Source organism: Vespa velutina, chromosome 5 (genome assembly GCF_912470025.1).
Source record: "Vespa velutina chromosome 5, iVesVel2.1, whole genome shotgun sequence".
Taxonomy (NCBI): domain Eukaryota; kingdom Metazoa; phylum Arthropoda; class Insecta; order Hymenoptera; family Vespidae; genus Vespa; species Vespa velutina.
The window spans coordinates 67,501-82,500 of NC_062192.1; the positions used below are offsets into that span (position 1 = coordinate 67,501).

The following is a 15,000-nucleotide window of genomic DNA, read 5'->3' on the forward strand; positions in this document are numbered from 1 at the left end:
TACTATGAGACGAGCCGTGTTCCGGAGCGCTCGAAGCCGTGGCAACGGCAGCAGCTGCAGCGGCGGCAGCAGCGGCGGCGGCGGCTGCGGCAGCCGCTGCTGCGGTACCAGAACTTCCCGCGGTGGTACCATTTCCAGTGGTACCGGTACCACCGCTGTTGCTCCCGCTGGCATTGCTGTTACCACCACCGGGATTCGGAGGGGGCTCGAAAGCTTTTTGTTCGCTCGGGGTTAGAAGATGTATCATATTAACTGGCACGGGGAACGGAGAGGTGGTAAAATCCGGGAAAAAACTTTGAGAAAGGTTCGTACCGAGGAGCGAGTGATGAGGAAAGCCACTGTCGTCGGCCGGATGGGGTGGAAGGCCGGCGAGTGGATGGCTCAGCTGCGCCGGTGGTTGTTGTACGGCTTTGACATTGTTGTTTAAAGAATTCATGACTACGTCGCCGGTTGTAGCTCCGGTGCAATCTCTTCTCAATTGTTCCAACTTCAAGCTCTTTCCGTATTTACCGCGCACGTACATCAACAAACTGTTATATGGTATGCCGAATATTCGACTTGCCTGAGACGTCGTCATCTTCTTGTTCCACACGTGTTGCAGCGCTTCGGTAAGTTCGGCATTAGTCCAAGATCTCGGTGGGCCGCCCCGTGGTGCGCTGTGTTGACCCTTTGGTCTTCCAACCGGCAGACCACGTCCTCCTTGATCCGACCATCTTCTAGGTGCGTCGCCGTCGGTTCTATGCTTTTTCTTCTTACCGGAAGGATGAGTCGTCAAGGTGGCCGGTCCGAACAGTCCGTGTAACTGTTCCGGTTTAAAACTTTCATGGAGATCCGCTAAAAGGGATCCCCTATCGATGGCGGTACCATGAGGGAAGAGTCCACCGCTCAAAGACGCAACGCTGTCGAGGGGAAACATCGCCGCGATCGAGCCACGTCTAGACGTCAGCGATGATTCTTGTTGTTGTTGTTGTTGCTGCTGCTGTTGCTGCTGCTGTTGTTGTTGTTGTTGTTGTTGTTGTTGTTGATAGGCGTGCGTGTTTCTAGCGGAACCAAGAGGACTGTCGTCCCGCGAATGATGAGTTTGCGTTGGCGGCGGTGGTAGCTGACTTTGCGGGTGATTTTGAGGAAGCCACTGGGCCGCCAATTGACCCAAACTCGTCAGATACTCGCTGTGATGATGCGGCGGTGTCAACGACAACGCCGACATACCAGGTATACTGACAACGGCAGCGGCTGCCGCCGATGGGATGTCTTGGGGTGAACCATCGAGATGGAGAAGACTCGTACCTGTAAGGGGAGACCCTCGCGGACTACTCGCTGCCTCGCTACTTTCGGTCTTTACTTGATGCAGCTGCTGGCTGTGATGTTGTTGTTGTTGTTGCTGCTGCTGTTCTTGGGCTATCGGCGAGATTGTTCTCTTTATCGATAAATTCTCTGCCATTTCCTCCTGTTGTTGTTGTTGTTGTTGTTGTTGTTGTTGCTGCTGCTGCTGCTGGTGCTGCTGATGCTGCTGCTGATTCGTAGCATTCGACGATGCCTGTGGATGGTGTTGACTTTGATGGTGTTGACTCTGTTGCTGATTATTGGTCAGATTCAAAGAGGAAAACGGTGGGCTCAGACTCGGCGGTGGATGCGGCCTGCTCAAGTCTTGCGGTACCAATTCCCCGGATCTTCGGCGTGGTCTTGCCTGTTTCCGACGCGGCATAAGAGGTGAACTGCAGGCTTCCCTTAGCTCCCGTATGCCAAAGCTCAGATGAGCCATGTGCGGTAATCTATCGCGATGGTCCCTCGAAGAATGGAAGATCGTTCTTATAGGCGTCGTGATCGTTTCTCTGATCGATGCCCGTGCTGCCGCCGCCGCAGCCGCCGCCGCTGTCGCTGCCGCGGCCGCGGCTGCTGCTGCTGCGATCTCCGACGCATTATCGTCGTCCTCCTGAGTATCCTGCCTAGTTTCCTCGGGCGTCGATGGCTCGCCGAGAAGAAGATCGGCCACTGGTGTGTCCGGCGGTGATGCCGGCCTCGGTTCCGACGAAGCCAGTCCCCGGACCTGCAGACTCTCGGCCGCTCTCATCAGTCCTGCCAATTCTTCTCGACCGACTCGCACTTCCCCGCGATACATAAAGTCGATTAATGCCGCGACTTCGTGACCGGGGAAATCCTTCAGTACGATCACCGGATGCTTGCACGGATGTTCCGCAAATATTCTCTCGAAGAAGGGGCTAAAACGTTAACGCTTTCTTCGATATAGAGGTAATAAAGGTAATAAAAAAAGAAAAAAGAAAAAAAAGAGAAAGAAACTGGGAGTAGGATAGGAGGCTTAGTTATTTTTATCAAAGATAGTGCAACGTAAAGAAACTACGAGACCTATCTCGGGATAGAAGATGTAATTTTTGTCAAAAATCTGTTCTTCTCTCTCCACCCTTACCTCTCTCTCTCTCTCTCTCTCTCTCTCTCTCTCCCTCTCCCCCTATTTCGGCCACCACGGTTACTTTATCGCTTATTTTTCCTTTCTTGAGGTTATCTTAGCGGTAACGCGATTACGCGGGCGAATGCAAACGGGTAAGTAAAATATATCGAGAGGTAAAATTTGTCAAAAAAAATATAAGAGAAAGGGTAAGGTAAAAGACAAGCAAAAAGCCGTAAAATACGTATATAATAGGAGGAAAGAGAGAAAGAGGCGAGTTTCACACTTTTCTCTCTGCAAGAAACGCTCTTTTCTCGTCGCGCGCTCGAAGGCGCGCGACGAGACGCGCTTTTTCGGCCCTCCGATAAAATCGATCGAAGCCGTTTAATCGATTACCTAAGGAAATGTATGAGGTAAGAAAATCGCGATCCTCGTAAAAAGGAATGATGTAACGGTCGAACGTAGATGCAAGGTTAAATAAGATCGGTAAGTTTCGCCGTATCGCGTCCGAAGTTGAGAGGGAGGGAGGATAACGCAAGGAAATAATAATAATAATAATAATAATAATAATAATAATAATAATAATAATAATAATAATAATAATAATAATAATAATAATAATAATAGTAATAATAATAATAATGATGATAATAATAATAATAATGGGTAATTGAAAAATTCTGACCTGCAAGCACTGAGAACGACCTTGTGCGCCCTGAGACTAGTTTCGGCGCAAACCAGCGTCACGTCGACGAGTATCTCCGCGTGCAAAAGCGCCTCGAAGGACTGTAATATGTGATTTTGATGATTATTCCATCGAAGGGAATAGTGCGACTGCAAAGCCATCCCATCGGGACTCGCCGCGGTGCTCGACATTTTCTCAACGGCCTCCCTGCCGTTAGCGGAGCCACCCTGGCCCGCCGCCTCGTTCTCCTTCGTTCCTTCCGATGACAGGATCGTTTCCTTCTTCCATGCACCCACGTACGCCCCGCGGCCGCGAACTACACGTAAACGAGCACCCCGTATTTGTTTTCTTCTTTACTTCCTCCTTCTGCGTTTAGCGGTACGTTCTGCCACCGACTCCGGCAACTGCGAAAGAAAGTCAAAGCACACATCAAGCACCGCCGTCCTGGTTGGACAATCGATTGGATCGAACGACCGAACATTTTACGAAATGTTTCGGACCGAATTAATCCGAGGGAACATTCGACGTTTAACTACGTTCGCGGCTCACAAATTTTCTTCCCTCCCTTTGTTCGTTGTCGTTGTGGGGATATTCATCGTCGATCTCTCTTTCTCGCGTACGAGATTATCGGAATGGTAATAAAGAAATAATAGGTACCTACGTATAATTATACGTATCTTCGTTTCGACTATTCTTGCGATTCTTGCCGCATTAATCTCGATATTCTCGGGTAGTCGGGTAGCGTACGACGAAAGTGAAAAGGAAGAAGAAGAAGAAGAAGAAGAAGAAGAAGAAGAAGAAGAAGAAGAAGAAGAAGAAGAAGAAGTAAATGAAAGAAAATGGGAGAAAAAGCGTTACACCGTCGAGCATACGGGTCTTAATATATTTACGCTTTCTAATATTTCGATAAACTGTTAAATGTTTTACCTAAAATCTCGTGCCGCAAGAGTACGCGTACGAATAGAAAAGTCGTCGTCAACGAATCGTCATGCTTTATCTGCGATCGTGAACGAGAGAGGATATCGCGATTCGTGCGACGCATCTGATAAGAAGTTTGATATTACGAGGGCCGCGTCGAATAGGAATCACGATAACGAAACGTTTCAATATGCGTAAACGCTTCTACGTGGGAAACTGGGTGTTCCTTTAACTTTCGTCTTTTTTTTCTTAATTTTTTCAAACAACTTACAAAGGACAACAGCGAAAGATCTTTCCGCGTATGTCAGGATGAACGAATAAATATAAATACGCGTGATACCATCAATACGATCAATGTATTTCTATAGGCATGTTTATATACACGCGCTTCTTCTAACGCGAGAAGGCAAGAAAATTAAAAATAACATAGAGAGACAATGTAAAAGGTATAATTGATCAACGTTAAAAGAAATATGTATCGTCGATTAGTAGCGTACAGTGTATTTCTCGTCTGGCGAGTTTCTTCGATCGTTCTCTATCGTACTTTACGCGTTAAAAACCTTCCCGTATCGGCGGATTTTTTGATCGTTTTAATTTTTTACTAAAATTGTGACTTTCGTCGACAGGAAATCGTCGCGGAAGAAACGATCGATATTTCCAATTGGATTTCTTCACAAAAAAAAAAAAAAAAAAAAAAAAAAAAAAAAAAAAAAAAAAAAAAAAGGAAAAACGTTCAAAAGTGTACCGGTCCGATCATCGCGGGAGACGCTCTTCTCCATAGACAGATTAGCAAATCAATTTTCAAAGTCTGTTTAATCGAACCATTTAAACGGCCATTAGTCGAACCGATTATTCCTTTTCCAATTTCGACACGATACCACAGACACTTGCTTTGTTGTTGTTGTTGTTGTTTTTTTCTTTTTACGCAAAGGAAGAACACTGCTTTTTGACACTGTTCGCGTTTAACGACGTTTAACTGCGAATCGTTATGGGATTATTAATTGCATTTTATCTTCTGTAATCGTTGAATTCCCACAAACGTCCTCTGTTGTCCTCTCGATCTAACAGTTTCCATATTCGAAAGATTTTTCCTACGTTGTTGCGGCACGAGCTGGACGATCCACTTTTACGGACTTACGAATGCATTCGAACGAAATTCTATTGTATTTTACGTCTTTTTTCTCGCGGACGTTTTCTCAAAGATGTTCGAAGAAGAGAAAAAAATGTCGATCGCCTCGACTAGGATAATAGAAACGATCTAAGGCACTGCCGCGTGATTCAACGAACGATCGTGTATCGTATGTTAGGGCCGATGGTACACGAGCCGCGAATGCTATTCGATATTTGAGGCAGAGGGAGAGAGAGGGAGAGGGAGAGGGAGAGAGAGAGAGAGAGAGAGAGAGAGAAGCAGAGAGACGAAGAGAGAACGAGAGATCACCGATCGATCTTCTTCGCGCTTGACTCCGTGGATCATATCGCATTCGATGTAAACACACGCGTAAACACATAAAGATCGAAACAATTCTCGAACGAACTATCGATTCTTCCTCTCCATGAATTTTTTCCACCGAAAATCATTTTGCACTCCTTTACCTCTTCTTTCGGCGTAACTCGCGTTTGTTTGTCAATCGTATTATCAAACACTGATCGAGATTATCGGGAGACACGTTGGCGGGAAAACCAAAAGCGTCGCGGTGGGCCACCCGCGTGGTTCGTCTTTTCTCCTCGTGCTTTCTCTCGGGATATAGTACAGGGGGTGCAGGTGGAACAGAGAAAACGAGAGAGCGCGCGAGAGAAAGAGAGAGAGAGAGAGAGAGAGAACGCGCGACTAGGGATGGAAAGAGGGGAGCGAGATGGTGAGCGAGTGAGCGAGCGAGCGCGCGCCCAAGAGATAGATAGATAGATAGATAGATAGATAGATAGATAGATAGAGAGAGAGAGAGAGAGAGAGAGAGAGAGAGAGAGAGAGAGAGAGAGAGAGAGAGAGAGAGAGAGAGAGAGAGAGAGAGCGAGAGAGAGGAGGGCAGGCTGGGAAGATGGGTACCGCGCGGCGCCCGAAACGATCAGCTGATTCTTCGATGTCACCCCGCACAACTCTAAATTTATTTCCGCTGGAGGATGAAAACACAAAACAGCGAAGGAAAATTAGTCGTATCCTTAATTTTCACTTGGCAATGGAGAAGGCGAGTTGCGTCGAAGTCGTCGATTTTCACTTCTTGCGGAAGGAGGATCAACACACAGGGCGAAAACGCGCGCGTAATCCGAGTATATTCGCGACGAAATATAAGAAACCGAGGTTTAAAAGTATAGGAATAGGTTAAAGAAAATGGTCGAACGTTCGTTCGAAAGAATGGACACGAGCGAGTAGCGGCAAACTCGAAACGGTAGGCCAAGGCGTACCGTTATCGAAGAAAGCTCGCTCAGCGATGTCTCAGCCGTAGGACGGTGGGGCTGGTCAGATATACAGATGAGAATCTGCTGGGATGAGGAGGGGTAGGGGTTACCGAGAGAGGTTGTAACGTTTAAGAGAAAACTGACCGTATCGTGTGGAACGCGTGTGCGGCACAGCGGCGTCGGCGACGGCCGGTGAGTGAATGCGCCGTGACGTTAAGCGCCCCTCCTAAGATTCCCCCCTCCCTCTTTCCCCCCTTTCCTTCCCTACCCACACGCTCCTTAAACCTCTGCTCTGCCCCTTCCCGCGATCCGTCCTCTCCTTTCGAAGCACACTCGCTTTCTCTCGTTCCTGCTCTCGTGCTCATGCTCGTGCTCTCCCTCTTCGCGTCTACCACTACTTCTCGCTCTCTCGCGAGAAGCGCGTCTTTCCCGCGCGTCTCGCGATACTCGGCCCCCTCCCCCCCCCCCCGACCCCACACCTCCTTCGGGGCCGCCGCCGCCGCTGCCCCCCGCCCCTCGCCCCGCAGTACCCCGCCCTCTGCTCTTTCGCCCTCGTGCTTTTCTTCCTCTTTCCCCTATCGCGGCCTTTCCCCTCGGCCCCCTACCGAGCTTCTCCGTTCGTTCGTTCGTTCGTTCGTTCGTTCGTTCGTTCCTTCGTTCGTTCTCTTCTACCACCGCGCGGAGGCTTTACCGCCCTCCGCGCAAACTTACCCACCACTACCAATCTCGACTGGTATTATCATTAGGAGGACCGCGTCCACCGCTACCTACCACCGTGTACCTTACCTCGCGGCCCTCTTTCTTATCGCGATCGCGATCGCGATCGACTCTCTTCCGATCGACGACCCCCAAGCAAGTATTATTGCCTCCTGGCAAGGGGCCAAGTATTGCGTACGAACGAAACTCCCGCGTATACGCGGCTAATCCTCCGCGCGCTCGGAATCGGATTTCTGTATCGGTTCTATCGCGGTAAACATTTTTCTCGGTGATAACTCGGAGAGTTAAATGGCCGAGAGTCGTTGGCCGAGAGCCGCCAAAGATACGTACGTTCAGAGGGATGCGTTCCCCGTCCCCCACTTCTTCGCTTCGCTTCGCTTCGTTTCGCTTCCCTTTCCTTTCCCGTTGTTTCTTTCGACGCACACCGTATATATACTTTTCCTCTTATTTTTTCTTTTTTCTCTTCCTTTATCCTTTTCTTCCCACTACACACAATGCACTAAACGAAGAAATCCGATTGATCGATACAGGCGACGTTCGCGTTTAACGCGTTATCGATCTTGGTAATACGCGTCGATGTGGAAAGAGATAACGAGTAAGAACTAGAAATAAGTGTGAACGGTAAGAAGAATGAAAGGATATCGGATCGTTGGGAAGAGGATGCCAAGGCGGAGAAGGGAAGCAATACGATCGAAAACATAAGGAACGTTCGAAGCTGTCAGATGGACCGTAACGTTGTTCTTTCCTGGTTCTCATCGTACGACCTCGGTATACGAACAAGGTAAAACTCATACATGGATGAAACGTTTTTTTCTCTCGCTATATCACACGTGCACACACGCGCGCGCGCGCGCGCGCTTTGTTGCACCGTCGTTTTATAACCGCGCGGACTTTAGGCGAAAAAGCGCGCGCCAACGATCCGTGGCTCAAAGGCGACCCTCTGCCGAGCAGGGGGGACCTTCTCGGTAAATAGCGTTCGCATTTGCGAACTCTCGTACGCGTGGAACTCTCGTACGCGTGACCCGTGCGTTAACACTCGTGCGTGCGCGGCCTGCGCGACACACGGCGTGCGTAGTCCACCTTTCGACAGGCGGCCCGACTCTTCGAGCAGTCGCGTTGTGACTGCCTCTTCGGACTTGCCACTGAAAGTGGAGAACGGGACGAAGAGTCCCACCTCCTCGTGCCACCTCCAACCGGGTGGGTACCAGCCCATCGGACCCTCCTTCTCCTTTCCTGTCCGACGTATCGCTCCTTCTACGCGCCACCATTCTTCCGTCTCTACCTCGATTCTCGAACCGTACCACCGAACCTTAGCCGTGCGTTAGACCGACGTCCCCACCGGCTGAACCCCCATGCCCTCTCCCCCCCCACCCCTCTCTCTCTCTCTCTCTCTCTCTCTCTCTCTTCTCCTTCCCTTTGCTGCTCCATCCAAGATCTCGCTCTTTATCCCTCGGCTCGAGAGTACTGGCACGGAGTCATTGTCGTTTACGTACTACCTGGGAGGATATTTACCTGTCCGGTTTGACCCTAGGATAGTCTCGGTACTTTCACCTCGACTTGGAAATATCCTTGTCTTTAGGTTCCTAATGTAGGACGAGAGAGAGAGAGAGAGAGAGAGAGAGAGAGTTGTAGGACGGTCGAAACCTGCTCGAAACCTATGCACCGAAATGCATACATATATAAATACTTTTTCGACATAATAGCCAAGATTTTCCTCCGCTCGACGGTTTTCCTTACTTTTACCGTATCCGCTCCGATCCATTTATCATCTTACTTTTACCAAGAAACACACGTTGTCGCGTTGTCAAAGTTTCTACGTCGTAAATCTTTTTTACTTTACTGTTGTACAAATAACAAAAAGTTTATCGTTGCATATGGTATAACGTGCACGGAGACCCACATCGGTTATTCCATAGACAGAGAGAGAGAGAGAGAGAGAGAGAGAGAGAGAGAGAGAGAGGTAGTCGATGGTCGGTCCGACGTTAGAATAGAGAGAAGATATAGATAATTACGCAAAGAGATTTTTCCTTAAGGATTCCTTTAAGAAGCCTTAAGAAGAGAAAGTCTATACTATACAATTGGGTAGTCGTATATATATAGAGTGCGTTTGGTCGAAATCTATAGGAAGGTACCATGAGGTAAAATCACCAATGATTTTTTCAGGAATTCTCTCGTGGAAGCTTTCGTTCGCGGGCAAGAGGTTTCCGCGCACGAGGATCGGAGAGTAAATGGATGGCGCCGTCGCCGTCGCCGTCGCCGGCGCCACCACGGAGCAACGACGGCGACGGCGACGGCAACGGAGACGCCGCTACTTGCGCGCCGTGACGCTCGGGTGGCGCCCGAGCACGCGTCACGAGGCGCTAGAAAAGCGAAGGTGCCCACGGATGTATTTTTTAATTATTGATTTTAATGACGAGGAGAGCCGCGCCAACGCCATCTTGGATGCTGGGCGGAGTAAGGAGCGGCGCGGTGGTTCCCCCGTCCCTCCCTATCCTCTCCTCTCCTCACCTCTTCCCCTCGTACCGTCATTCTCGTTCTTCTCGAGCTGATTCTCCCTCCCTCCCTCTCTCTCTCTCTCCACCTCCTCCACCTTTCGCTCTTTTCTCTTTACGCGCGGGGCTCTTTCGTTCGCGCTCTTGCCCTCTGTCCCTCTCCCTTCCCTGCCCTGGCCCTACTCCTTCCAACGCCACCTTCTTTTACTCCTTCTCTCACTACTACCATTAATACTACTACTACTTTTACATACTTCTATTCCCCTACCCCGTTCTCCTTCGACTCTGGGTAACCCCCTTGTGTTCGGCCAACCCTCCTTTCCTCTTCTCTAATATCGAAAGATAGACGAATGATGATTAAGAAAACGTTGCTGGGTGAGAGCTACGAAGATGACTCGAAACACCCTCATCTTCCTTTCTTCCTTGAGATCTTCGTATCGCCGGTGAAAATAGAACCACTATGTGGAAGTGACGACGATGCGTAATAATTACGTACACTGATAAAGAATGAACTCGTGCTGACGGATAGGAGGGCGAGCGAGAGAGAGAGAGAGAGAGAGAGAGAGAGAGAGAAATCGCGGCAAAACTTATATTATACGTATTATTGTGGACGTTTTCCATAGACCTTTACCTAAATGTAGTAGATATTCTTTTTCAAACTTGTCTTTCTCATATACACGCTCGACCGTATTTAATTACTTTCTTTCAAGAGAAAATATCTATGTACGTACACTTGGACGACTCGACGACTTGACCGCTTAGTTGCTTTATCTTATCGTACGACTCTTTCCTCGAACCTTCGTCCGAGCTTCGTCCAAGCTTCGTCCCACTTCAAACTCGAGCCGCACACGATTGTGCGTGTTTCGCTACCTCCTGGAAAGTTCATTCCGAGTATGTAGAAATAGTGCATGCCCGCTTAGCGAGAATGCTGAATATAAAGGGCAGAAGCGCTTTTTCTCGAGTCTCAACATTTTTCTAATTAAGATAATGTATTTACATAAGCTCGGATAAACAAAACCGAATTCGAAAGCGAGCTGCACATCTTTTACGTTAAACGCAATGACCGGATGGAAGGGCGATAGAAAAGCCGAGCAAGGAAAAGTGTACGTAGGTGTACGTAGAAACGCAAAGGGAAGTACGAGATGTTGCAATGAATAGCAAAGACGAGAGAGAGAGAGAGAGAGAGAGAGAGAGAGAGAGAGAGAGAGAGAGAGAGAGAGAAGAAAGAGTATGTTGGGATGAAACGAAACAAAGAAACGGTACCAAAAGGAATACGGTAGGTAAGGTATTCTCGAAACATAGCCCAATTCCTTCTCGGTTCCTTGCGAACCGAGGTTGCCTTGCTCGCTTTCTTCCCTTTTACGATCAGGATAACGAATCAACCAACTTTCTTCCTTGTATCATCCATGCGGTATCCGACTGCGTGCTCTTATAGGCGTCGAGCCTTGATAAGCGTCGAGACAGGAAAACGCGGAGAGAAAACGATGGCGTACGACGACGTAAAGAAAAGAGAGGATGGTCGTCGATGGGACGGAGTCGGTGGAAGAGAATGAGTACCCAAGTACGAAAAGAAGACAAAGAAAGGCGGAGAGAGGGAGAGAGAGAGAGAGAGAGAGAGAGAAACAGTCGAGAAGCAAAGAAGCAGAAGAAGGAGAGCGGAAGAAGGAGAGAAGGAAGCGCGAGCAGGAGGAGACGAAGAAGAAGCAAGAAGAAGGAGAAAAGACGAAGCAGGGTGGTTTTAGCACTGTGTGCTGCTAGAGAGAGGGACAATGAGAGTGGGAGAGAGAGAGAGAGAGAGAGAGGTGGCGGAGGTGGAATTAATGCACGCACCGGGCCACGTACCCAAACCCTTACAGAGCTGCCAGCCTACTTCGTTATACGACAAGTATAAGAGGAGAGCACAGAGACTTTTATTGATCGCCTGGCAAAAACTCAGGAACCCTCATTTCGTCCTCCGTACCCCCGACTCCCTTTTACCAAGCGACTTTCTACCCCCTTTTCTCACCAACCCCGCGCGAGCCCTTCGACCAAAACGTAACGTCAACTGGCAGCATAGTCAAGGTCGCTTTTGTTATCGACATCGACGTCGATGTCGACGTCGATGTCGATGTCGAAAGGCATACATAATTTCTAATATTTTTCGAATATCTTTATTTCGAGTTAAACTCGAGAAAGTTTTCACTATCTGACGGCCGGCAAGCCCGTAGATTCCCGATTGACACCGGTATGAATCTAAAGTATCGTTGAACCCGATCGATTAGCTCGTTCAAAATCGAGTAGATGAAAAAAAAGATTTTGACTTTGGGGAATATCGAGGATCGAGTATCGATAACGACCATGGTACGACCCACCGTCAAAATATTATTCCTAGGATTCGCTATTAAGCCAAAGTGAAAAAGAAGAAACGTAGTAGAAACTTTTGTAGTCTTTCAAAAATATATCATGACAAAAAGTTCGCTACCCCGTTGAACCTACGTATACCTACGTTAATACGTACCAGCGTATGTATGTATGCATTTTATGTACGTCTTATTATAGTATCTCAGCAGAATAAATCTTTTGAAAGATTTTCAGGTTGCGAAGCGTCGCGGTGGTACCTTTGGTCTGGTTCTCTTTATACTCTTCAACAATTAAGTCTTTGTTTAACATAGAAAAATCAAGTCGCATTGTATGACGAACTCATTTCTTTTTCGACAACGGTTTGCTCCTCTAAGCCGTATCTATGGACGCATCTACGGACGTATCTACGGGGCGTATCCATGCTTTCGTATCGGTACTTTTGCAGCTTAAAAACATACAAGTACCGTCGAGTCCAGAGGAAAATGTACTCTCACGATGGTGCGGCTTGTGTGCGCAAGGGACAGGGTAGCGTACCGGCTCGGAGGATAGAGAGGGTGAGAAACGGTGAACGGGTGAGATGTGTTTGTTCCACACGAGCTATTGTCCGCCAAGACTACCTTTCCATTGTTTGTTACAGTCTCGCCCTCTCTCTCTCCCTCTCTCCCTCTCTCTCTCTCTCTCTCTCTCTCTCTCTCTCTCTCTTTCAACAACAGCCTCCCCCTATCATTCGGTATCTTACATCGCGCTCCGTACTATGTATCGCCTTAGAGGCGAATATTCGAATATTCTTCCTCTTTTTTCCTTCTTCTTCTTCTTCTTCCTTCCTTCCTTCCTCCTTCCTTCCTTCCTTCCTTCCTTCCTTCCTTCCTTTTTATTTTCACGTCTTTCTTACGAAAATATCTTCTCTCTTTAAAGTCTTCGACGGACCGATGTTTCTCGGAACTATAGTAAATCTCACGCGGGCGAATCGAATTTGTTCGGGTTCGAGAATATTACGATGGGGAAAAACTTTTTGTCGGAAGGTTAATCGAGACGGTACAGGGATTTGACGTTATTTCATCGTCCTTTAAGAAAAATATCGGATACCATTTATCAGAACATCTAACGCGTCGGAATCGTTTTCTCATTTTCCATCGAATAGTACGAATATCTCTACACGTGAGAAAATGAATAATTTAGATTGTCTTGGAGGAAACGAAAGATTAGACTCGTCATTTTCAACGTCTTATAATATCTAATGATTAAAGTCTCCTGCAGGGGAATATAGTCGAGCGGTCAACGCGACGATATTAGAAGATATTCGGTGTCTACGAGGAGAAGAGAGATGGACGATATATCAGGAACGAAAGGAACAAAAAAAAAGCGACTAGAGAGGACAAAAAAGCGAGAGGAAGGTGGATGAGAGTATGAGGATGGTGCAAAAGCACAGGGTGGCGCAACCTCCTGGAAATATTCTAATAAGCAAAATTTTCGCTTTTGTATTTAAGAAAAGGGAAAGAAGTGGTACGGCGCGCGAGTGAGAAGGAACGACAAGGGGCTCGCGACGGAAGAAAGAAATGCGGCGCAGCAACCCTACCCGTACTTGGTGTTAGTCGCGATGGTAATGGTGGTAGCTAGCGATGCCGCTTTTCAAGGGGTTGGAGCGAGATGAACAAGTGGAAGGTGGTTGAAGGAGGAAGCAAAAGTAGAAGAAGCAGAAGAAGAAGAAGAAGAAGGAGAGGTGGAGGAAAAGTAGTAGTAGTAGTAGTAGTAGTAGTAGTAGTAGTAGTAGTAGTAGTAGTAGTAGGTGGGGAAGGAGGAAGAGGTAGATGAGAAGGAGGTGGTCGTATTGTCTCAAGGGGATGGTTGCTCGTGGTGCGGTGCGGATTGAGGGGACACCGTGCGCGCGGGAAGAAGACAACCGTTCGTAGGGTGGTTTCCTATACTCGGCACTGTCCTGGTGGTGGAAGGAACGAAACGGCAGAAGAAGCGGAAGAAGGAGACGAAGAAACGCTGGCGGAAGAAAGAGAAAAGAAGGGATAGGTGAGAGGAGAGTAGGGGTGGTAGAGGGTGGTCGAGGAGAGGGCAGAAACGTAAAGGGGGTAAGACGCTGCATGAAGGGTTGGAAATGTAGATAGAATTTCTTCATTTCGCGTCCTTCGCGCCCCTCTCTTCAGCCCCGCGTCGACCACCGCGCGATCTCACCCCTTCTCTCTTCCTCGTACTCTTCCTCCCCCTCCTCCTACTCGTCGTTCTCATCCTCATCCTCGTTGTCGTAGTCGTCGTCGTCGTCGTCGTCGTCGTCGTCGTCGTCGTCGTCGTCGTCGTCGTCGTCGTCGTCGTAGTAGTCGTCGTCGTCGTCGTAGTCGTCGTCGTCCTTCTCCTCGTCCACGTCGTCCTCGTCGTCTTTTCCTCCGTTTTCCCCAACCTTCTCGAGCTTCTTTCCACGCCGTCCTCTGCCCACCCACACAGCAAGCCGAACACCCTCGCCAACCCCCGACCCTGCCCTCTCATTTCACCCATCCCCGCCATTCTTTCTCTTAAGACTCCGCGGCAGAGGAATCGTTAAAATCTGGCCGTACCCTCGGTACCCACTCCACCCTTCACCGTCAAGCCCGCTCGCGCGCAACTCCTCTTCATCTTTTTTCTCTCCCACCCTTTTTCTCTCTCTCTTCTCTCTCTCTCTCTCTCTCTCTCTCTCTCTCTCTCTCTCGCTCGTTCACTCGTTCGTTCGTTCTCTCGCTCGCTCGCTCGCTCGCGCGTTCGTTCGTTCGTTCGTTCGTTCGTTCGTTCGTTCGCTCGCTCAACGTCCCCCGACTCCTTTTGCTTCCTTTGCCTCTCGTTGGAACAACCACCGGCAGCACTCCTTTCCCCCTTCTGCATCCCCCGGCGTACAGTCACCAACCCTTGAATGCCGCTCACTCACTACTTACTTTCGCGGGTGGGTGGGAGGAGGTGGGCCACCCGGTAGGCCCCGCGCGCGCGGGAGGGTAGCGTTTGGCTATTAATCGAATGGGTAAGCGCGCTCGAGGGCCCCACCGCGCTCGAGTCCTTCGTTTTTTCCCCATTCG

The 15,000-nt window shown here is 48.8% G+C and overlaps 1 protein-coding gene across 6 annotated transcripts in view; it reads right to left on the reverse strand.

The window, feature by feature from the left end:
- LOC124949491 overlaps nt 1-8,183 on the reverse strand; it is a 27,891-nt gene extending 19,708 nt beyond the window's left edge. Inside the window, exons 1-3 of one of the 6 annotated variants that reach the window (XM_047494615.1) lie at nt 7,449-8,183; nt 3,090-3,493; nt 313-2,219 (exon numbers count right to left, since the gene is read on the reverse strand). In XM_047494615.1, the coding sequence (XP_047350571.1) occupies nt 313-2,219; nt 3,090-3,280 (2,098 nt within the window). In that variant the 5' untranslated portion in view covers nt 3,281-3,493; nt 7,449-8,183. Of the gene's footprint in view, nt 1-312; nt 2,220-3,089; nt 3,494-3,746; nt 3,988-4,752; nt 5,573-6,545; nt 6,570-7,448 lie in introns of those variants that run through there. The other 5 variants (XM_047494616.1, XM_047494611.1, XM_047494610.1 and 2 more) reach the window with 5 other exon arrangements.
- Nucleotides 8,184-15,000: the final 6,817 nt, after the last annotated feature.